At 45.2% G+C, this 23,141-nt stretch overlaps 2 protein-coding genes across 3 annotated transcripts; one reads left to right on the top strand and one right to left on the bottom strand.

Annotated features, from left to right (window-relative positions):
• Positions 1 to 2,853: 2,853 nt before the first annotated feature.
• Positions 2,854 to 17,001, bottom strand: DMAC2 (distal membrane arm assembly component 2). 2 transcript variants are annotated; one of them, XM_088139846.1, is made up of 7 exons: positions 16,935 to 16,958; positions 13,655 to 13,867; positions 12,378 to 12,565; positions 10,796 to 10,876; positions 9,704 to 9,843; positions 7,549 to 7,711; positions 2,854 to 6,043 (listed from the first exon to the last, which is right to left on the bottom strand). In XM_088139846.1, the coding sequence occupies exons 2-7, from the start codon at positions 13,817 to 13,819 to the stop codon at positions 5,857 to 5,859; spliced, it is 924 nt and encodes a 307-aa protein (XP_087995972.1). In that variant the 5' UTR covers positions 13,820 to 13,867; positions 16,935 to 16,958; the 3' UTR covers positions 2,854 to 5,856. The 2 variants fall into 2 exon arrangements, with proteins under 2 accessions (XP_087995972.1, XP_007443227.2); XM_007443165.4 differs by lacking the exon at positions 13,655 to 13,867 and having other exon boundaries at positions 2,859 to 6,043; positions 16,935 to 17,001.
• A 1,924-nt stretch (positions 17,002 to 18,925) lies between these two features.
• Positions 18,926 to 23,124, top strand: LOC107326592 (uncharacterized). The gene is made up of 3 exons (XM_088139845.1): positions 18,926 to 19,212; positions 21,720 to 21,940; positions 22,498 to 23,124. The coding sequence occupies exons 2-3, from the start codon at positions 21,752 to 21,754 to the stop codon at positions 22,687 to 22,689; spliced, it is 381 nt and encodes a 126-aa protein (XP_087995971.1). The 5' UTR covers positions 18,926 to 19,212; positions 21,720 to 21,751; the 3' UTR covers positions 22,690 to 23,124.
• The last annotated feature ends 17 nt before the right edge of the window (positions 23,125 to 23,141 follow it).

Raw genomic sequence — 23,141 nt, 5'->3', positions numbered from 1 at the left:
TTTGGAATGGTTTGAATGATTGACATTGTTCACTGCCCAGAGTCCCTGGGACTAAGATGGACAGCTCTAGAAATTGCCTAAATAGGTTAAAAATAAATAAATCTTCAGGGGGAGGTCTGAATAATATAAACTAGAGCAGGGTTCCTCAACCTTGGCGACTTGAAGATGTGCGGACTTCAACTCCCAGAATTCCCCAGCCAGCATGGCTGGCTGGGGAATTCTGGGAGTTGAAGTCCACACATCTTAAACGTGCCAAGGTTGAGGAACCCTGAACTAGAGTACCTGATGACACAGGAAAAGAGTCTGAAAAGATGTTCTGTCTACCCTTGGGGGCTGAGTGTGTTTTTAGCATCCTCAAAATCAACACTTTCATTTTAGGACTTTGCTCTTCAGTTCACCGCGTGCTTAAAATGCACAAACCACGCAACCAACACACATACAAATACACCAAAAAAACCCAAAGATTTTCTTTTCCTGCCTCTCTGTTTCCAGCTCGGAACACTTGCAGTTGGCCTCCTTTGGCATTGTGCCTTTTTGGAACGGGTGTGGCCCTGGGCCAAAGAGGAGAAAAGCAGAGTGGGGCAGTGGTGGTGGTGGGGGGACCACCATGGCATGACTTTCACTCATTTGGGCTCAGCTTCTGATTTAGGAAACGTTGTTCAGAGCTGCTCTTTCTGGTTGCTGTTTGAATTCTAGGTTATCTGATCTAACCTGTCTGGCGGAGCTAAGAAGAGAGTAGGTACAGAAGGGCGTGCACAGAGTAGGTTTTATGATACAGAAAGGGGAGTTGCAGATGTGAAGATTGATAAACCGGGCCAAAGTTTGCAGCTGAAAACCCCTGCGCCAAGGAAGTTAATTTGCATTCAACACTTCGGAAACTGTTTGCATTGGAAGAGATGTCTCGGTCGAGAGGACGGCGGATGATTCAGTAGTTGCAAGTAGGAACAGCAAGAACTGAGCAAAGTTACAAAATATATGGGGGGGGGAACGCCTTGGTAGAATTCCAGTACGATTGCACTGAATTCCCACGTAAGGCATCCTCTTGGTTGATCCCTTCTCAGAGACACACCACCAATTCTGTGGAGCGGAGGGGTGGGACACAGTTGATCAGTTGACCTGAGCTTCACATCTGGAGGTTTCATCCTTGCAAAATGGGGTTCAATGGTTATTATTCATGCATGGATCTGTATGCTTTATTCAAGGTGGTTACATTATCAATGAAAATATAATTCTTAGTTTACTCTTTGGGGTTTCCCTATATACCGGACCATTTATTTCAATAGACAAAAAATGATGGAGAGCGACACAGGATGCTGTGAAAACAAAACAGGGCTCAGATGAATATTTTGCTTAAGGATCTCCCACCATCTTAAAAAGACCCAGCCATATTTAAGCACAATTCCAAGCCAGAACTTGAATTAGGCTTGTCTTACCATACAGGAGACTGAAACGATGGAATCATAGAGACAAAAAATTATCATGCAGGCGCACCTTATGTTCAAAAAAAGATCAAAGACCAAAAGTTCGGGGAAGGAAACATAATTCCATCACATCTGGATTCTGCCATAACTTCCTGCTTAATTCTGCTGCATGTGATGACTCATAGATTGATTTGTCATCAGATTCAGTTTCAGGATGGTTCTTTCACCTTCCTGGATAATTAAAAATAAAGCCGATCATCGACATACAGTAATAAATTTAAAATCCAACATGCTAATGGTAATCTTTTTGGATTTTTTGTTTCTAGTATTGTTTTAACTGTATATATGCTATGTATTTTATATATATTTATAGTTTTAATGTTTTTGTAACCCGCCCAGTCCCCTATTGTAGGGGAGATGGGCGGGAGAGAAATAAATAAATAAATATATAAATAAATAAAAATAAATTACGGCAGAAGACTTAGGACTGTCACCTTCTGGTTAGCAACATGAATGTGCCTTATCCAACTATCGAAAGAATGGAAGCAATCAAATTCTTTGCGGTGGGGCAGCATTTTAGCTACTCTGCCAGCAAACCTGATTCTGAAACTCCTACCATCTTGACCGGGCGCGTTGTCTTTTCCTTTGATAAGGGCAATTATTTTCAGCATTCTCAGTTCTCTAGGTCTGGCTTACCTATCAGACTTTAAGCGTTTCATTCATTCATTCATTCATTCATTCATTCATTCATTCATTCATTCATTCATTCATTCAACAAATTTATTAATCATGCTCTTCTCACCAGTAGTAGTTGGTGTACTAGTTTACTACCTCATCTGGAATGGACGTGGGTATCCAAAGCAAGGGCTGGAGAGTTGGCCAAGCAGATAATCCTTGATAAGCACTTAGCAAAATGCTTTGCTTTTGTATCATGGTGTCTTTGAGTTGCTGTAGTGAGGGTGGATGAGGCAAGGCCACAGATCCCCAGCGGGCATTATGGGATCAAGAACTGGGCATCGTAGCTTAGTGGGGTGGGGGAAGGGAGGGCAAACTGGCAGTGGCATTGGGAGATGATCCAGAAAGGAAAGGTCTTCCTTCCAACAACATTCCTAATCAAGACCTAGTAGGAGAGTCATGTTGGTCTATGGGAGCCAAAAATCAGGAGGAGTCTAGTAGTACCTTTTCAGACTAACCCATTTTATTAAAAGGCAGAACCTCTTCTTAGCCTGAAAAAGGGCTACCAGATTCCTGATTTTAATCAAGATCAAGTGACCAAGGGCCTTGTTCCCAGGTGCCATTCTTGGAAACTTGCAAATATCTCTCTTCACAAGGAGAAACAGAAGTAGCTCTTCTAATAAAGAAAACCCAAAATGAAAAAAAATCAAGGACAAAAGCAAAGAGATGGCTAAAGATGAACTTCAGAAGGTGGCCAGAACAGTCATGTACTCACAGGAAACCAAGGAGCCGTGGGCGACGCTAAGAAGTGAGATGAAAAAATTCCATGTTTAGTGACCCGCCTATTTCCCCAGCAAAACTCTACATATAACAAGCCTTTTTTTTTTTTAAAGGAAACCCACACAAACTTAACAGCTCTGTCAAATCACAGAAGGAAGCCCTGCCAAGAATTTTAAAAAAAAAATTTTTTTTTTTTTGAGGGCAAACCAAGGCATCCGGGGGCCTACAGTGTGGCATGTGTCAGGGGGAGAAGTGTGTTCGTTACACTTAATCACCTCTATGGTAAGAAATACTCAGAACTGGAGAAGACGATAAGGCGAGTGGTGACTGGGGCAGGAGGGGGGAGATGCAGACGTTAAAAATAAAGTCTAACAACACTTAGCTCTTTCTTTGCAATGGGGGAAGAGAGCTTGCAGCTCAAAAAGGATAGATCTATACCTCACCCCCCAACAAATCTTACAGGGGGAATGCAGCAGAGACAGAAAGGAGAATCAAGCATCATTGATGGTGTCTTGGTTTCTAGGCTTCATATTGAACAAAACAAAGGAATCGTTGGCAAGTAATTCTACTTGGATAATGTTTCTATCGACATAGACAAAAGCAATAAATAACAAACCCAATCAAATGTCTGTATCAGTGTTTTCCAACCTTGGCAGCTCTAAGATGGGTGGACTTGAACTCCCAGAATTCCCCAGCCAGCATGCTGGCTGGGGAATTCTGGGAATTGAAGTCCACCACCTTAAAGTGGTCAAGGTTGAAAAGCACTGGTCTATATTACTGTACAGGATATGACCATATTTGCAGACAGAATTAGCCCTGGGAATGGACCCTCAAACACAGAGGAAAATATGGGATTCACTGCTCACAATTATGCCCGTTTGACAAGGCTGCTTTGATAGGATTAAAAGGTTAACCAAATATATGTTTTCAAAAGGTCTGAAAATTATATTATTTGGGATAATCATGAGCCACCATCCACTGATGGTCACCGTGTATAATTTGCAATGAATCAAAATGGCAGCTCTATAAGTTCAATGCTTTTATAATGCTGAAGATTTTCAAAAGCTCTTCTCCCATGCTGGGTTAGGTTAGTAGAAGTGGAAAAGTTCTTCTGAAATTGCAACGTGGTTTGGTTTTGGCTTAGAGTAACGTGTGAACCACGTAAACTGCAATTTATGGCTTGGAGTTATTTGTCATGGCTCCTCCGGCAAATCATACCTAAAACTTAGTGTACGTGAACTCAGCCAGTGTCTTCTGTATACATAATCCAATCTTCCTAATTTTCTCAAAGGATTACACCCACCTCTCTGAAGGTTTGCTACATTTTTTAATGTGGAGATCTCATCATTGTTAAATAGTTTATGACATGCCTCTCCAACAGGGAATTTGCTGTTTTTAAATCCTGCCCTTTCTTACTGTAAAATGAATATGAGCTGCTATTGATATACCGATGCTCATCAAAAATGGATGCCAGCACAGTTCATAAGACTGTGATAAATATGACCCAAGGAGCTCCAGTTTAATCTAATGAACACCCCGCGAGGTAAGTTAGGCTGAGAAGCCCGTGTGGCTACAGATGACGCGTTGGCCAAGCTGAGAAGATCTTGTAGGCTGAACCCGCCCAGCGCACCTGTCATTACGGGCTCTCTCTTGACCATTTATCCAAAAGCTTTGGGGAGAGGGAGACAAAAGCTATGTGTGTGTGTGTATGTATATACACACACATACATGGAATGGGTCGCTCAGGGCAACGCTGTGCTATAAAGGCACACAGCCCAAACATTCTCCCGTTTTCAGTTGCTGCAGTGGCTTCTCTGAATGTGCAAATCCCACTGGTTTCCAGCCACCGCCAAGACTTGTTCTTACTTGCAAAAGATTGTTTTCGTCAACAGCCTGCAACAGCAGCAACTCAGGTGCTTCACAGCTGTGGCTTTCCGCCCCAGAGCTATCAACAAGGGCTGTGGGGCCCAGACAGAACTTCACCTGATGAAGATCGGTAGGTACCACCGAAAGGGCAGGTCCTTTAAATAGAGATGGGTAAAGCCCTGATTTGCACCCACACGGGAAAACAAGCAGCAAACAAGGATGCTGGTGCTTATTTGCATACGTGAAAGGGCAAGGAGGAAGCGAAAGCATTTTCTCTTCATTATCTGATTCATGCATAGACAGTTCAGGGTGAGGAAGTTGCTCAAACACAGTTGCATCATGAAAAGCAGTGCTGGCCTTACCTCTAACACCACGGGCAAGCCCTGAGAAGCAGAACTTCCTTATTCAAAGGAAGTCTACCTGTCAATCCAGGGTTTCTCAACCTTGGCGACTTGAAGATGGGTGGACTTCAACTCCCAGAATTCCCCGGCCAGCAAGGTTGAGAAACCCTGTGCCAGTTTGATTATTCCCTACACAATCTTGAGAGCCCAGATGGGGTTGTTCTAAAGACAATATGGAATCATGTGGACTTTTAACTCTCTTCCAGCAGGTCTCCTTTTAAGTTCAAATCAAAAAGTTACGATCCGCCCTCTTTGAGAGCATTCTTCTTCCTCTGTGTGTCTCTAGCTGTTTGATGTCCAAAACTCGTACAGGCCATTTGGTAATAAGGTACATTAGCAGATCCTTTCAATCGATTAAATCCAACATGGAATTACAGATACTTTTAAAAAACTTCTGATATATTAAGTCACCTCACTCAAAAAGTGGGAAAGGAATATCTTCAGCATTAACTCCCCACCCAAATAGGGAGAACTCCATTTATTATGCAGGAAAATGAACCAATGGGCATTCTTTAGAACTTCCCCACCTGCTGCCATATCAAATGTGTCAACTGACTCCTATAATCCACAGCTAGCTTGGCCAACAACATTGGGAGTCTGCTTTAAAATAACTGTGTCCGTGTATCAATGAGGAGCAGAGTGGGAACGGAAGAATTTAACGAACTGTTGTTTCAAAGGCAGTGTGAGAGCCTTACAATTCTGTCCATTTCAGTTCAAGTGGAGATCTTGCTGGGTGTCCAGCTGATCCTCTGTTTTTCTTGTTCGGTGGGAAAGTCCGTGTTTTCACTGTCATCCATACCCACAATATAACACCGGGGCAACATTTCTTCCAGGAGAATCCGAATTAACAGTCGGTGAGGAACAGAAGGAAGGTTGGAGACATCTAAGCGCTGCAAATTTCTGCAAGAGCAACATAAAGAGAGTTAATGTAAGGGTTTCCTGCCTCCTGCCTATTCTCTGAAAAGATAAGCCTGCCACGATGAGCAACTTGAAAAGCAACTGTACTGTATCATTGTCTGAACTGTTGTGGGAGATTTCTTTTACTTATTTTATTGAACAGATGTATACCACCACTTATTTTTATTATTATATTTTATTCCACCTTTTTATATATAACTCAAGGCGGTGAACATGCCTAATATTCCTCTCTCCTATTTTCTCCACAACAACAATCCTGTGAGGTGGGTTGGGCTGAGAGAGAGAGAGAGAGAGAGAGAGACTGGGCCAAAGTCACCCATAAACAAAAACACAACAGAGAAACGAAACCAGTTAAAAAGAAACCTAGTCAAAGCCCCTTTAATCATTTCTCTAACAGCATAAACACACACACACACACACACACACACACAAAGTTGTCCTGAAAGGCACCTTAAAGAAATAAAGTTCCTACTGTTGAAATTACGCTCTGCTTAAACTAGCTTGTAACCTTTGTAAAGAGGTAGATCAACTTGCTAAAGTGTTAGTTGATTCATCGCCAAGGAGCCAATTTTAAAGAAAGCTGAAATATAGTCAATTAAGTGGGTGAAGGAATGGATTAAAACAACTTGCTAAAAAGACGACTCAGCTGCGAAGGCCGCCCCCTCCCTAGAGCCTCAGAGGCCGTGCCTCTGATTCAGAGCCTCTCTTTGGGATCATCTGATTTTCCAGCTGGATCTGCCTGACTCATCCTTTCAAGACATTTGGCTGGTTTTTTGATCCACTTGGTTGAAATCATGCCTGAGATCTGGGAGGTTACTGGCTTCACTCGAAAAACAGTGGGCGATGCCATGACAAAACCTACATTTGATTTCAGTCTATTTTCATTTCAATCTAATTGAAATGCAATACCACCCATATGGAACTTTTGTGCTGTGGGTTTAGCAATTTCCCCCTTTGGGCACAATAAATATTATAATTTAGTAATAATTCCTGAAGATTTCTAGGGATTGGTCTGTGGTGGTGGGGTGGATGGCTCAAGACAGCACTTGTGCAATCGAAGCCCTGCCCCCTTCCATGTGTCACATGAAAAAAGGGTGGGGCTTCAATTGCACAGGTGTGGGTGCTATCTTGATTTTTTTTTACCTCCCCCCCACCAACTCAGTGTTTCTCCCAAAATTTTCAGAAGCCAAATATCACCCAGGGGCACCAGACTGTACCCCTCTGGCTTACGGGCCAAGTTTATGCAGGAAGAATTCAAAATCCAAACTGAGTATGTTGTAATGGATGCTGAATAATGGGCTGGAATACATGACCTCTAAGTTCCCTAGGATTCTATGACCCATGCTCCAGAAGTGCCACAATCTATGGAACTTGGCACTCCCTGGCAAACTTCCAATTCTGCTTCTCTCTTTTTCCAACCCTGGAACGATGCATTACAATGGAGACACGCTGATATGCTCGCAGGCCGACCGACTGGTTGCACTTACTCCAGGTGGTGGAGACAAGCCAGCCCTTTCTCGGTGACCCGGGAACAGCCAGCCAGGGACAGGCTCTGCAGGGTGCCCGCGAAGGGGTGCAGCAGGCCCAGGCACCAGTCATCGATGAAGGGGCATCTGGTCAGGTTCAAATGCTTCAGGGCTTTCAGGTTCACTGTGGGAGGATCCAAGAGAAAAGGAGGCTGAAAGTGGGCCCCAGCCTCAAATGCACAACCACATGTAAAAATCTGGAAAAAGTGTATACTTGGCATTAAAACACAGGGCAAAGGTTGCAAACTGTCCTATAGCTCATTGCGGGCAGAAACGTTAGATGTAGTCAAAGTTTTTGTGGCACAGACTATGAATGTGTGCTATTCCACAGCCAGTGGTTAAGGTGTCAGACAGGGAGTGGAGAGACACAAGTTCGAGTCTACCCCCAGCCATGGAAGTTCAGCAAGTGATGTTTGAGCCCGTCATTCTTGCCCATCACACCCCACAAAGGTGTTCCCATGGGAATGAACGGAGTTTCCTATAAAATAGGAATATAAAATCCACCCACCCACCCGCCCACCCATCCAAGTCAACTGTGGCTTTTTCGACTGTGTGTTCAGCAATTCTGGCTTAGCGAGCTGTGCAAACTCAGCTGTCTGGGCATTGTGGGAGCAGAAAGATGGACCGGTGGTTCTTCTCAACTTCTTGTGTGTGTGAGAGCAGTTCTTGTATTCTTCATTGCCTCTGACTGGTGGCATCTGTTTCTTCAGCTTTTGTAAGAACTCCCTTAGCTACTGAATTCCTTTAAAACTGGGGAAGGAAATGGTGATGGGCCCTGTAGGTTCCTTAAAACCTCTTCTTCCCTTTATAGAAAAAGGCAGAATGCCAGTTCTGAACCCAGGGCCTTCAGTTGTTTATTTATTTTTGCAGAAGGAAAACCCTGGAACAGGCACCTGCGCTAAAGGTATGCTAGAAATGTGCACCTAATAGAAAATCTGCTTTTGTTTCTTGCCCGGAACAAACAAGTTTTGGCTCGGATGTTCGGCTGAGCTGTTCCGGTCAGTCTGTTATGGGCGATTCCTGGTTTGGGTTGAGACTAATTCCAGAGGGGCCTTGAGGGGAATGTATGGCAAAGATGCTGCTCCCCTCTCCTCTCCCTTGCATGGCCTGTGCCCCCACCAATCTTCCCCATCCCTTCCTCAACCCCCTGCTAGAAGCTGTTGCTACCCAACCTGTCCAAACATGTTCAAATCACCCGCCTGCCCCATCTTCCCACTGGGTCCTCTTTCTTACCTCCCTATAGCTGCTGCTGCTGTCAAGAATGACCTTAGCCTGGTTTCCTCCCCATGAAACATCTTGGCTGCATGTCTTGGCTCCGTGAAATACGCACATTTATTATTTATATGATTTATATACCCTTCCCCCCATCTCACACTGGTGACTCTGGGTGGTGTGCAAGGATTAAACACACACACACCCCACCAAGGATAAACAAGAACCTCACTCACAAAAGAAAAACACACATCAACAGCATTGTTCGTCTAGCCTCCTGACGCAAACGCCTGGGGAAACAACCAGGTCTTCAGTGTATTACAAATGGCTAACAGGGTTGGGACCGTCTGAATCTCCAAGGGGATGCTGTTCCACAGGGCAGGTGCTCCCACTGAGAAGGCACAACTCCAGGATCCAACAAGACCGCATTGTTTGATAGAAGGGACCCAGAGCGTGCCCTCTCTACTGGAACTGGTGGGGCCGGCAGAAACAAGAGGAGAAAGGCAGTCTTGCAAGTGGCCTGGCCCTGTGCCATGGAGGGCTTTACAGGTGATAACCAGCATCCTGAATCACACCCAGAAGCCATTTGATGCAAACACAGACTGCCTGAGACTCTTTTGTCCACGTAACTGCCACTTTGACCCCAGGCCAGGCTGTATTCCAACCTGGGATGGCCTGGCCAGGCCAGGCCAGGCCAGGCCAGGCCATCCCAAGCATCACGGATGTGGGCTAACCTCAAAATTGGTGTTTGGAACAGTTCATTTTGACACTGGACCTTGTCCAGCATCCCAGGTTGGAATACAGTATTTCAACTGCAAAAGGTTTTGCACATCTCTCCATCCAAATACGGCATTGCACTGCCATCCAAATCTTCCCTGGCCCCAAAGGCAGCCCAATTCCTCACCAAGGTTTTTCAGGCCTAGGTAACTGATGACGGAACCGCTGAGATCAATTGCTTCCAAGGATTTTCCATGATAATCTAGAAGATCTATGCTTTCTTTCTCTTTGGGGTTCTCGCCATACCAATCCATTTGGTCCTGGAAACTGAAACAAAATAAATGTACTTTTCGTGGGGGAAAAAAAAATCTCCAGAACTCGATGCTGACAAATTGCTACTCTCCATGTTTCTTGTCCTTGAGTTTGGGTTCCGGCCTGGGCTGCTGGGAGAGGCAACCCACAAGGCCCTGGAGGGGTCAGGGGGGCTCAGAAATCAGGGTAGGCCAAATATTAGTGGCTGGGAGCTGCATTTCACATTTCTGGTGGGGAAAGGAATGCAGTAAGTGGAGGGAAGGTACAAAATATGGATGGTTATGTCCTGAAGATGAACAGGGCTTGGATTTTTTTCATTTGTAGTGTTTAGAAGGTAGGTTATAATTTCCTTAGAAGTTACACTACAATTTGCATGTGTTACTCTCCTCGCAAATGGATGAAAATCATTCCACCAATTTTCAGCTCTGTTTAATTCTGGAGAGGACCCCAGAGTTACAAAAAGGTTCGGGTACCGCACAGTACCAGCCCATATAAAGCAAACATGCGATCCAATTCTTTCCAGATGTGTTGGGACTACAATCCCCAGAATCCTCAGCCAGCATTTATATTTAGTAACTCATTGCCCCTGTTCATTCAGTTAGAAAATCTAGCAGTTCCTAACATGCTAGGCTCTCTCCCCCGCCCTGTCCCCAGTCTACCACCAGTATACAGAATTAACATCTGTTTATCCTCCCTGTGGAAGGGGCTGAATTAGTTCTGCACCTAATTTCAAGACCACAGATATTGGGCTCAAGCAGTTTTCAATGAAAAGTGAAAGAACACGCCATGGGTAGTGTAGTGTAGTGTGGCGTGGCGTGGCGTGGCGTAGTATAGTAAAAAGTAAAGTAAAGTAAAGTAAAAGTGCATCAAAGGAGAAACTGAGCATGAATCCAGGTGGCTGGAGGGGAGCAGAAGATACTCACGGCCCTCCCACAATGCGCTCCTGGACGAAATAGGCATTGCATACCGAATGCTTCCTTTCAGTTTCAGGACAAAGAGGGCAGCTCCGATATCATCGCCGTAACGCTGATGCAGGGCAACATCATGCCTGAGGGTGGAGGAGATCAAAAACCTCCTTGAGAAACTCTCTTTGGTTATGGAAGCTGCCACAACGAATTGGGGGGCTTTCAGGATAAGGAACAAGAATCAGAGAAGGTTAAAGGGTAGAAGGTGTTGGAAAGGCAACCGCAGCGAGGTCAGCACAATCCTTCCTTCTTTCCTTCTTTCCTTCTCTCTCTCCCTCCCTCCCCTCTCCTTTCCTCTTTTTCTCTCCTCCTCCCTTCTTTCCTCCCTCCCTCCTTTCCATTCCTTCCTCCCTCCCTCTATCCTTTCTCTCTCTTCCTTCCTTCCCTCCTTCTCTCTGTTCCTTCATCCCTCCCTCTTCTTCCCCTCCCTCTCTCCCTCCCTCCCTCTCTCCCTCCCTCCCTCTTCTTTCCTTCCTTCCTTCCCTCCCTCCCTCCATTTTAAGCTGCTTCAATCACTAACAAATACAAATTAAACCAACAACAGAGAGGGAAAAATAATGACAAAGAAGCGTTAAAACAGCCCACATCAGGGAAACGATACAACAACTGCATGGCCTACAGACGTGGGTCAGTCTAAATCAAGTCAGTATGAGAAAGTGGATCGCGACCAGCACCGCTCCCCAGCCCAGAGCCTGCGGAAAAACTAACGGGTTCCGGGGTTGGGTGGACTTCAGAGGAAAGGCTCCTCCAAGAGGCAGGGCAGCCACAGAGAATGACTGTCTCCAAGGTTCCTTAACGTGGCATTTTCTGGCTAGGGGGCCTCAAGCTGCCCAGGCCAGGTCTTACCAGACACCAGCGGCTTCTGTGAAAGATGTTCCTGTAGGCCTCCAGGCCCTGAGCCACGAACGGCTCTAGAGATAACTACCAGCACCTTGAACTGCATCCAGGACTTAAAAGGGATTCATTTCAGTTCATGTGCAGGCAAGAAGTGAGAGGAAAAAAGAGGATCTTTTTTCAGCTACTCCAGACAAGCGTGCGTTCCAACCCAGTGGCACTCTTCCAGTTCTCTACCATCCAGCTCCGCTGGGAATCTAAATTGAAATCATCTCTATCTGAAGCCATCTCTACATAGAGATTATGGAGATCAATCTATGCAACAGTACAGAACCAGATGAAGGTATTTTATTTTAAAATTTGAATCAACTCCAAGTACAGCTAGATCTCACTGATAAATACCCTCCATTAGACCAAAGGCATACATTAATTTTAATATTGTAGAAGAGCTTCAAATGTCATCTAATCCAGTGTTTCTCAACCTCAGCCACTTTAATATGTGTGGACTACCACGCCCAGAATTCCCCAGCCAGCATACTTTAAGATGCATGGACCAACTCCCAGAGTTCCCCAATCAGCATGCTGGCTGGGGAATTCTGGGAGCTGAAGTCCACACATATTAAAGTGGCTAAGGTTGAGAAACACTGATCTAATCCACTTCTGGCCAATGCAGGAACCAATTACAGGGAAAACTTTATCTGCCATCCCAAATTCTCAAACCTGGGCAAAATATCCCCCAGGGACACATACTTGTTTTGTTTTTCCATTTTCCACCTCTTTAACTTCTGGGTGATATCGACAATCGTTTCAATGTCGTAGAAGCGGTTGGAGAGATACCGAAGAATCCCACCTTTCTGAGGATTTGCAGAAAGGCCATCTGAAGTGCTGCTAAACCGAGAGCTGATGTATAAGGAGATAAAACCTCTGCTCTGCCGGAGCTGGAGAAAGAACAAACCAGAGGCAGTGCTTACTAGGAAGAAGGAAGATCCATTTTATTGAGATAAGCAGTGATAGGGAAAGCTATTAAGTTTTCTTAACTCACGTCTCCTGCAGGTCATCAACCTCTTTACATTTATTACCAAACTAAATATTTATGCCAGGGCTGTTTCACCATCCCCACCCCCAGTCAGGAGCCAAAATGGAAGATAATGACAATTTAATCCCCCCCTCTAATAACTGATGGCCGATGCACTGCTCCAACTGCTATTGCTACGCAATCTGGCCAAGAGAGGTAGGAGGAAAGCTCTCGCTAAAGCAGTGTTTCTCAACCCTGGCCACTTCAAGATGAGTGGACTTCAACTCCCAGAATTCCCCAGCCAACATGGTTGGCTGGGGAATTCTGGGAGTTGAAGTCCACCCATCTTAAAGTGGCCAAGGCTGAGAAACACTGCTCTATAGCATGGATGTGAAACCAATTGGTCTCTCTTCTCTTCACTAGTGACCACTCCACTAGCCAACCATCAGAGCAGAACCAAAAGGTAACCCAGGTTGGCTAGACCCAACTACCACTGGGATCTTACACTAGAGGAGCTGTGCTATCTTAAAGCTGGTTTCCCGTATAGCAAGAGGTCAGCCCTTCAAGGTAGGCCAGGTTAAAAAGCAGAAGCAGCGGGGATTCCAGGAATGTTAGGGTAGGATAACAGCATCTTGAAAGTCTGTCAGAGTTTCTCTCTGCCCCATCTTATATCCAACAAAATCAAGGTGGGGCTCTTTTGAGTTCCTTTCTCACACTTTCTACTTTCTCAGGACTGAGTTATCACTTGCTCTCTGTTAACATATCTTTGCTCTCTTCCTCCTTCCCAAGGCCAGGCCTACATTCTTTCACACAAAGAGACTCTGACCTGACTGGCATATCATAAAAGCAATTTGACACTGCTTTCTTGTGGGATTTTTTTTCCCTTCAATTTCCTAGCCCAGCCTAGCTTAGCTTAAAGCCCTGGTACTCTATAGTGGTCTCCTGTCCAAGTATAACCAGGCCCAATCCTGCTTAGGTTCTGAGTCCAGAAAAGATCAGCTAGTAATGCCACCTGTTGAGACAATGCAAGGAAAGAGAACTGAAATTGTGCAGAGATGGAAAAGAGAAATCCACACTCCCATATCCTGCAACAGGAGGGTTTTCTGGTGGTGGTAATGCACATTTGAGGATAAAAGATACAGTCCTGGTATTCTCGTATTCTTTCACGGTCTCCCATCCATGTACAAATCAGGCCCCCTGCGTAGTTTCAGTTGAGTGCTGCCATCTGCTGAGACATTGAATTTTTCTTGACTTATTAGCACCACCAACTGGTCAGCCTTTTTAGTTACATAGCAAATGTCCTTGGAGCTTCCCAAATCACTCCCTTCTCTTTTCAGAAACAGAAGTTGGAATGTACAGCTCCTGAACCTTTCGAAACTCGGAATATATCTTCTCTCATAAAATGCCCCGCTCCAAAGTTTTTTGTTAATAGGACAATGCAAGGATTCACCCTTTGGAGATAAAAGGAATCTGAGCACCTTTTTCAACCAATAAGCTTCTGCCTTTTAATAAAATGAATTAGTTGGAAAAGGGGCTACCAGACTAACACAGCATTCCTACAATGTCTATTGTTTGGAGATGTGGAGCTACCATGCTGGCTATTCTATTTCTTAATAGTCACTAGAATGGGGCTCTCTCACTCCTTAATTCCTCAGGACTGAGCAAGCGTGACTGAGCAAGTGTAGCAAGTGTTTCATATTTGCTGCCCAGTTAAAAGATTTTATAGGACTTTTTGCAGGAGAAAAGTTCTGTGTAAGGTGCATGCACTACCAGCAAACCTTCAGCCACAAACCACTACTTCATCACAGCAGAAATTGCGTTCTAGAGCAGGGTTTCTCAATCTTGGCAACTTTAAGACGTGTGGACTTCAACTCCCAGAATTCCCCAGCCAGCATATGCTGGCTGAGGAATTCTGGGAGTTGAAGTCCACACGTCTTAAAGCTGCCAAGGTTGAGAAACCCTGTTCTAGAGCTCTTGGCTCCCTGCATGGTTTTCAAAAATTCACCACCTTGCAAGATTTTGTCCCGCAATTGACAATATTTTATCAATAGTTATCACAAGCAACCATGTTCTGAACATTTTAATGATTACCAGGCACATGGATCATGTTTGTGCAGAAGCTCAAGACCGAAAGAGTAAGGAGCATATGCTGTTGTCAGTCCCTTCTCGGTAGGGTTTCTGTACTTTGACACTTATAGGTGTTGGTACTCTCTGAACTCGGTTGTTTTCCAGCAGACTTTTCATTATCATGCTGGTAACATCATCATTGTGTGGAAGAATGGAGTTTGGTGGTGGTTTATAGGCTTGACAGTTCAACTTCCAGAATGGGATGCCTATCATAAATAATTTGGCATTACCAAGCTCCACATTTCTTGCAGACATCTCCTTACCAGGCTAGATAACACCATCAGTACTCAGGCCAAGCTCAGAGAACACCAAGAACCCAACAGCTCAATCCTGTGCCAAATACTTAAATGTAGGGCAGAGAACAAGAACGGCTCAGCTGAAGAGAACTTCCAGCTGAAAATTGGTGAATCATTTTTCTATCCTGCGTCAATGTGTGTGTTGGTGCAAAGGCCTGAACTTTAGGGCAATTTTTTTTTAAAATCGTTGTGCAGATAATTTGCACTGGACCTTAGAATCAAATGTCCACAAGGGTTAAAGATCAAACTATTTGCATCAGCATCATGGCTGCCCTTTATTGCTTTTCACTTGAAATGTAAATTCTGCTATTCATCACGATCCTCATAAGAATCCCCATTTTTCTGAAAATGCTGTTGGCCCAGGGGTGAGGGGAGGGAGCATTTATCACAAGCCTCAGCTTCAATGGAAGAGTTCCTTTTCTGGGGAACAGAGAATTTGGATCATTCAAAAAAGTGTGTGTGTGTGTGTGTGAGAGAGAGAGAGAGAGAGAGAGAGAGATTTTATTTATTTATTTACTATTTATTTATTAAATGTCTCCCCCGTCCATCTCCCTCCAATGGGGGACTCTGGGCGACTCACACAAAACATCAAAACCATAAATATATATAAATACATAAAACATCAATTTAAAAACATTACTAAAAAAAGCAAAGGAGGGTCCAAGAAGATGAAGAATCTGGAGCTGAAGACAGCAGGCCTCTATGGAGCTAGCCATCCCATTGATTGTTGGGTTCTTGCTGTTCTTTAAGCTTGGCTGTTTCCTTGAAGATGTTCCATTACCAGGCTAGGTAACATCATCAGTGTGTGCCCATGCCCCAAGGGGCATGGCCACAGCCGTGCATACCCACGCATGGCAAGCCTGGTGGTGAAACTTTTGCAAGGAAACCACCAAGCTCAGAGAACGCCAAGAACCCAGCAGCTCAGCCCTGAGCTACAGATATTCTTTAACTGAGGAATGTCTGGTACAAAGTCAGCTGAAGAATTAAGGGGCAGCGGGTGCCATTTAAGGTCTCTTTAAGCCAGTGTTGTCCAAACTTGGCCACTTTAAGATGAGTGGACTTCAACTCCCAGAATTCCCCAGCCAGCATGGCTGGCTGGGGAATTCTGGGAGTTGAAGTCCACTCATCTTAAAGTGGCCAAGTTTGGACAACACTGCTTTAAGCCCAGCCGCTAAAGCAGAGCCGCTCTGACAGAAAGGAAGGGGTGGCTTTGTAGCTACCCTAAATGCATCAAGCTCATTCAGAAGACCCAGGGCCTCCCCTGCCAGCTCCCTTTGACAGAAGCCCAAAGGAAATTAAGGAAACGTTTCCTTCGGGCCCTCTATCTCTAGGGAAAACCTCATTTCCCGGATTTCAATGCTGCAGGTGGAGATTACAGAGGGAATTCAAGCAAGAAACAAAGCTCTTCTTGGCTTGGGGGACTTTGGGCCAGTCCCACTCTCTCTCAGCCCAACCCACCTCACAGGGTTGTTGTTGTGGGGAAAAACATCATTATATCTATGATTTATATAGTTATGAATGAGATAACGGGATAAAAATCTAATACTCACATAAACACTCAGGAAAAGGGCCGGCGGCTTGATATCTGTGGAGGAGGTGGGAGGGGAGCTAAAGGAAAAGCTGACACCCAAAACCTCCATTTCGCTTAATGAAAAACCGACTAATTTAGGGATAAAAGCCCTTTGCCTTCCCCACATCATGTAAAAAAAAAATCAATCTGAGTAAATAAATAACGACTGCCTAGCTATAAATGCTCTCTCTCCCCCCCTTTCCGTTCTCTGACGGCCGAGAACTGAGTTCAAATTCGGATTACTTGCCCTGAAATCGGTTCGCCTCGAAAAGCAGAAAATCCCACAAGAAGCTACTCACCAGTCCCGGCGCCGCCATCTTTAGCGTGTCACGTGACCCCCGTCGTCTCAAGGCGGTCAAAAGGACCCTGTTTGACCGGCTGCGATTGCGCATGTGCCGACTCTTGAGCATGCTCCGTAGTGGCAGGTGAAACCCCTCCCGCCCATGCCTTGCCCTTACTTGGCATCAGCGCCTCTTACAGAATAGTATTTGAAATGCAAGGCAGCCCTCGATAATGGGAAGAAGTCGCGAGGATCAATTGCATCGTCTTATCACGTAAGAGCGGCAATAAAAAAAAAAACTAACAGTAAAAGGTTTATCACCATGTAAATTCAGCAGGGTTGATGTCTTGGGACGTTCTGCACTAGTTCAAGGGTTTTCAAAGTTGTTTTCCATGGAAGAAAAACATTCTGCACATGGTCAGAGGTATTGTTTTATTTGGGTCATTGTATGAGCTAGTGGGTCTCCCAAAAGAAAGGCATTCTACGCATCTCAGAGGCAAAACCACACATTAAATTCACACCAGGAATGCATTATTATTATTATTATTATTATTATTATTTTAATTAAACTAATTATTATTATTATTCCTGGTGTGAATTATTATTATTATTCCTCTCTGTGTGTGTGATTTTTTTTATTATTATCATTGGCCATTTGCTTCCTTGCCTATCTATCTATCTATCTATCTATCTATCTATCTATCTATCTATCTATCTATCTATCTAATTTAGATACTGCCCATCTCATGAAAAAATGACTCTGGGCAGTTGGTACCGCAAGAATCACCTTTTCTCATAGGACTGATAAATAAGCTCTTAATCTCCAAATCAACCAAAAGATCATTGAGGCAGCACTCAGTAACTAAACAAATTATTGTTGAGAAGCTTAGAAGCAGGATATGCATCCGATCTCCTCCCTTGTTTGTGAATTTCTAGCACCTTCTTGGAGAAGGTGCCTTCATAGAGGAGATCCTGTCTAAATGTCCTTCTATTGCTCAGGTTCAGAGGCAAGGACGGGTGCTTGGGCAGCCAAAACAGCACCGTCCTCGCCCAGTAGGAATTGGAGGACCAGCCTGCAGAGAACACTTGCCATTTGGTAAGTAGGTGGAAACGGAGGAAAATCGGATAAACATGGACCTGGAATACAGAATGGAGCATCATCCATGGTTGGCTGAAGAATACACTTGACTGGTGCGATCTTTTCTGCCACGGCACCTGCCCTCTGGACCTCATGCTGGTTGGGGAATTCTGGGAGTTGAAGTCCACACATCTTAACGTTGCTGAGGTTCAGAAACACTGCTCTGGAACATCATTCCCCCGAAGTCAGATTGGCCTTCTGGAACAGCTTTGCCATCTGGCCTGGGGATCCAGTACAGACAGTCCTCTACTTACGAACTTTAAAGTTACAAACTTTCACCAATATGAACAAACCTGTCCTAAACTCCAACCTAGAAGGTCCCAAAAGGTGGGAGATGGCAGGAAAGGGTTAGTTTATGGTGTGCCGCATACATATGCTCGGCAGCACCGTTGGATGTTGGGAGGCATTTTTTTTTATACTTGGTTGGACTGACGGACAAAATGGACTTACAAACAGCCGCTTGGAACGTAACCTGTCCGTAAGTAGAGGACTGCCTGTACCGGAGGTACGGAGCCTGCAAAGTGTTATATCGCCAGGGAAATGGAGTGCCCTCCCCCGCAGATTATGTTTGTTAGGATTTGAATGTTTTTTATTGCTTTTAATATTTTTAATCATGTTGCGGGTGTGTTTTGGGTTATTCTGAATTGGATTTGTGTCTTCAACTTGGTACGCCACCCAGAGAGTCACGTATGTGAGATGGGCAGTTACAGATATTCACCCAATAATCTGTAACTGCACCTTTCTAGCTCTTGCCCTCCACGCAGATAAAACCACCCCTTCATGGGCACCATGGCATTCGGTGGCAGCCTGCATTCCTTTCAACCAGTCTTTTGCTGCGTGATTCATAACTTCCTCCTTCCACTTCTTCGACTGACTGCCCGTCTATCGCATCAGATGCCTTTCTCTTCTTGCACAATACGAGAGTCGTACCGCTTGGTACTGCCGTTCCTCCGTCCGGCAACCTGGGCAGACCCTGCTCTCTGGAGAGGAAGCAAGACCAAAGCAGCGCCCTGTTCCCCGGGCACCTCTCTGGACTTTGAACTAACTGCCCTGCTGGCAGCCACCGAGTGAGGTGTGGACCTTCGAAACTTGCAGAGGCATTTTCTCCGGCTAACAGCGCAAGACAAGCCAGTAAACCACCTCCAGGGTTCACGGAAAGGTGAGTTGGGGAGGCTGCTATGCGTAGTTACCTGCTCAGGTATCATTGCCCATCCCTTCCACTCCCAGCTCTCTTGGACCCCATGAAGCAGGCTGTCCTTTCCTACAGAGTCATCTGCAGCAGAGCTAACTAAAGGGGAAACAGGGCCATCGCCCATCCTACAAAAAAAAGAAAAAGGAAAAAACCTGCCTGCCATTTTTTGCAACCTGCCTGCTCACTCTGTTCTTTGACAGTGAAAATAGTTGGACGTCCCATCCTGAGGAACTCAATGGGGATGTGCTAAGGGGGGAGAAAATTGCAAAGAATCGGAGCTGGGAAGGTAAGTTCTGATGGAGCAGGCAGTCCTGGACACTGCAGGAAATCCTGCTCCGCAAACTTGGCAGAACAGCTTGACTTTCCTCCTGAAAAGAAACCTCGGCAGCAAGGGCGTGGACAAAAAAGGCGAGATGCCGGTCACAACGGCGCAATTGGAGCCTCAGTCTTTATTGGGGGGGGGGGAGGTTGTGCGTCAATCCACAGGCCCCTGCAGCTCGGCTATTCAGACATCGCTTCCACCCTAGGAATTTCATGTGGAATCACGATCCTTTGGCCACTGTTTTTACAGGGCCTTCACTCCCAGCTTGTCTTACCATTGTTTCCTTTCCTGTTTCCTCCAGTTTCCTGCTTTTTCTCATCGGCAAGTAGTCAGATTTTTATGAGAAGGACCGAAGAATAAGGCAATCTCGCTGGTGTAGGTGGGGCCTCGGTGCTTCCCTTCTGCCTCATTTCAGCGACTGAGTTTCTTCTAAGTTGCTTAGGTGGTCTTACCAACCCCATCATTAAAGGTCCAAGGGAGTGGCCTTTTAGGCAGGTGGACCTGTTGTAGGACTGTATGTACATCCGCTACCATGATAGGCATCGTGTATGTGTGCACATGTTTTTGCAGTCATCACCTTTGTTTTGTGCCTTCAATTAACTGAAATAAGCAACAAACCTCTGATTATCAACAAGTCATAATTATAATAGTAACAAGCTGAGAAAGGGCTATAGCATGATGTGAGTTCTAAAAATGCTGGGCAGAAAGAACACACAAATCACTGCAATGTTAGCAACCCACGCTTTCCTTCAAAAACGTACTAATTTACACTTCTTCAAAAATTGGTTTCTGTTGGGGGGGGTTTATGAGAAAGGGTGGGAAAACACATTTTTAAACATAAACATTTGTTTTTTCCACAGCTATTTCTGTCTCTCTGGGGTGTTTTTTTTGGCACTGGAACAAAATCTATTAGGGAAGGAAATTCAGTAAGGTAGTCCTCGACTTACGACCATTCATTTAATGACCATTTGAAGTTACGACAGTGCTGAAAAAAGTGACTTACCACCGGTCCTCACACTTACAACCATCGCAGCATCCCCACAGTCCCATGATCAAAATTCAGGCAGTTGGCAACTGGCATGAATTTATGATGGTTGCAGCATCCTGTGGTCACATGATCGCCATGTGCGACCTTCCCAGGGGGCTCCTGACAAGCAAAGTCAATGGGGGAAGCCAGATTCACTTAACGACTACGGCAAAAACAGTCGTAAAATTGGGTGGGACTCACTTAATGACTACATTGCTTAGCAATGGAAGTTCTGGTCCCAATTGTGATCATAAGCTGAGGGCTATCTGTGTAGCCTTCTTCCAGGACGTTTTTTCAACTTCCCTCTCCAGCCTTCAGCCCTGGCCCTACTTAGCTTTTTCATCCAAGGTTGGTTGATCTGGCATTCATGCAAGCTTTCCTCTTCTTGTAAAAAGCCTCAACCGTGCCATATTCTGCTTATGCCATGGTGCTCCATGTTTCGGACTTATTAGCGCCTGCCAATAAATAAAGGGCATACTTCATAAGTGAATTATGAACTCTCACTACCCTGTTACTCAACAACTGAACTTCTGTAAGATATACAACAGCTTTGTTTGCATTTAAGGCACCAAATTCCAAGAGCCACCCAGTGAACAATGAACACAAAATAGCCTATACAGTCACTTGGTTTGCGTTGAAGGCAATGGCAGGACTGTTTCTTTCAAAACCTTTTTCAACCTGGTGCTTTTATAGTCCAAATATGCCAAACTTTCATTGGCAGGCGTTGAATTCCAACTCAGCTGGACTGCAGAGACCAGAGTGGTTTATTATTATAATGCCAACACAGGTCATCATCTGCTTGGTGCTTGTCAGAATCTGATCACCTAACAAGATGGCTTAGTTTCTTCTCTGTCTTGTCCTCAAAGAGCTGAACCGAGTGATCACAAGTCGGGGGACTCAGAATGGCTTCGTCAGCAAAAGCTCATGCGCTTGTACGACGGCAGACCTTTCCCACATGATGAGAAATAATGTAGGAATGAGTGAAGATTCCCCCAGGCCATCAGGAGTCAACAGAAGGGCTTTGCTTGGGATAGAAAAGATTCTCTTGACTATCCGTGCGGTGATCCTCCTACAGAGGAGAAAAGTTCTTCCAAATGATGAACTAACCCTGCCATTTTTTCCCAGGTTGCTTCGAAAGAGGAACCGAAACCATCTCAATGGACACCTGGACCAGGGAAGAAGAGGAACCTCCCTTCAAAGGGCTGCCCCCCTTACCTAAAGTGTTTTGGGGGGCCCATCCATCTCAGGAACTTCTACCTGGGGTGGCAGAACAGGAAGAGACCAAGCCACTGGAGGGGAACTGCACCAGCCTCCATGGAAAAATCTCCTGGGTCCAGAATGAAATGGTGAGGTTCTCCACTTGCTACTTGGGGGAGAAAAGGCCTTAGAAGATGTCATTTTCTAGAGGTCCTTTGACTGATGACGTGCCATCAAGTCAGTGCCCACTCTTAGCGACCATACGGTTGGACTTTCTCCATGATGATCTGTACCAAACCTGGTCCTTCAAGTTTTCCAGTTGGGCAGGAGGAGAAAATGGCTCCCTAACTAGGTAGCTACACATCACACCTGCAGTAGGGAGAAATCTTGCTCAACGCAAGTGTCTGTAGCCCCACAAGGCATGACAGATGCAGCCCTATCTTCCCTCAGATCCCTCCTGAAAGTCAGCCCTTCCAAGAAACTTCACTTGGCTTTAGTCCCAAACTGAAATGAAGCAGGAAGTGGTAAAGCAACCACACCAAATGTCCCTCCTCCTGTTTTTCTGCGTTTATCCTCATCCTCTTTATCCAAACACAGATTGACAAGTCACTGCCCCAAGACGCTTGCAATGTTCTTTCCTGAGATTGCTCAAAAAAATAGTCACGGTCCTTGGTAAATAACAAAAGCTGTTCTGTTTGCCACCCAGCTGAGTCTGCGAAGGACTGACCTGGCGCTTTTTCATCGGCTCTACCTCCTGGCCCTAGAGATCCAGGACCTCAGTGAGTTACACCAGGAGATGGAAACCTTCTCTAAGGAGCAGCTGGCGGCAGAGGATCCCAACCGAGCAGGAGACAGAAAGGCAACGGCACCAAATCCTCCTTTTGAACTATCTATCTGAAAATGACAGCTGCCCGCCTAAACCCGTTGGGCAAAGTGTGACCGGACATCTAGACCCCGAGCGGTCTAGACGTGTGTGCATGAATCCACCTTTCCGGCCTAAATCTGGAATGGGACCAGGGGATTCTCAAAATCTCCATCGCTACAGCTCTGCCCTTATTTTGAGGCAATGCAGCAGTCCTAGATGTCTGTCTGTCCGTCCGTCCGTCCATCCCCAGCATGGACATAAAGGGAAAAAGGAAAGTTTCATCATTCAAATTTCCAAACATTAGATTGGAGCTATCACGGGAGGCACAAGGCCACTAGCTTTTTAAAAACTGGCAAACTTTCCTCTCCAGCCTCCTTTCCTATGCCGATGTGGCTTTGCTGGCAACTGGCATCACAGTGATCGAGTTCACATCTCCCCCAAAGCCACCGCATACTTAACTATGGTTTATCAAATAAGCCACAACG

Source organism: Python bivittatus, unplaced genomic scaffold, assembly GCF_059951505.1.
Source record: "Python bivittatus isolate LINGU-HERP-01145 unplaced genomic scaffold, Pbiv_v1 ctg000310_np1212, whole genome shotgun sequence".
Taxonomy (NCBI): Eukaryota; Metazoa; Chordata; class Lepidosauria; order Squamata; family Pythonidae; genus Python; species Python bivittatus.
This window is presented reverse-complemented; position numbering and strand designations above follow the sequence as displayed.

Bases quoted from the DNA above. Each gene is read 5' to 3' on its own strand.
- DMAC2 (XM_088139846.1), bottom strand. From the start codon at position 13,819: ATGGGAGACCGTGAAAGAATACGAGAATACCAGGACTGTATCTTTTAT. The intron at 9,844-10,795 runs GTATGCAATGCC...ATTTTGTTTCAG, and splicing joins AAACTGAAAGGAAGCATTCG to TTTCCAGGACCAAATGGATT. The intron at 6,044-7,548 runs GTAAGTGCAACC...TTGCTCTTGCAG, and splicing joins GCTTGTCTCCACCACCTGGA to AAATTTGCAGCGCTTAGATG.
- LOC107326592 (XM_088139845.1), top strand. From the start codon at position 21,752: ATGGACACCTGGACCAGGGAAGAAGAGGAACCTCCCTTCAAAGGGCTG. The intron at 21,941-22,497 runs GTGAGGTTCTCC...TTTGCCACCCAG, and splicing joins CCTGGGTCCAGAATGAAATG to CTGAGTCTGCGAAGGACTGA.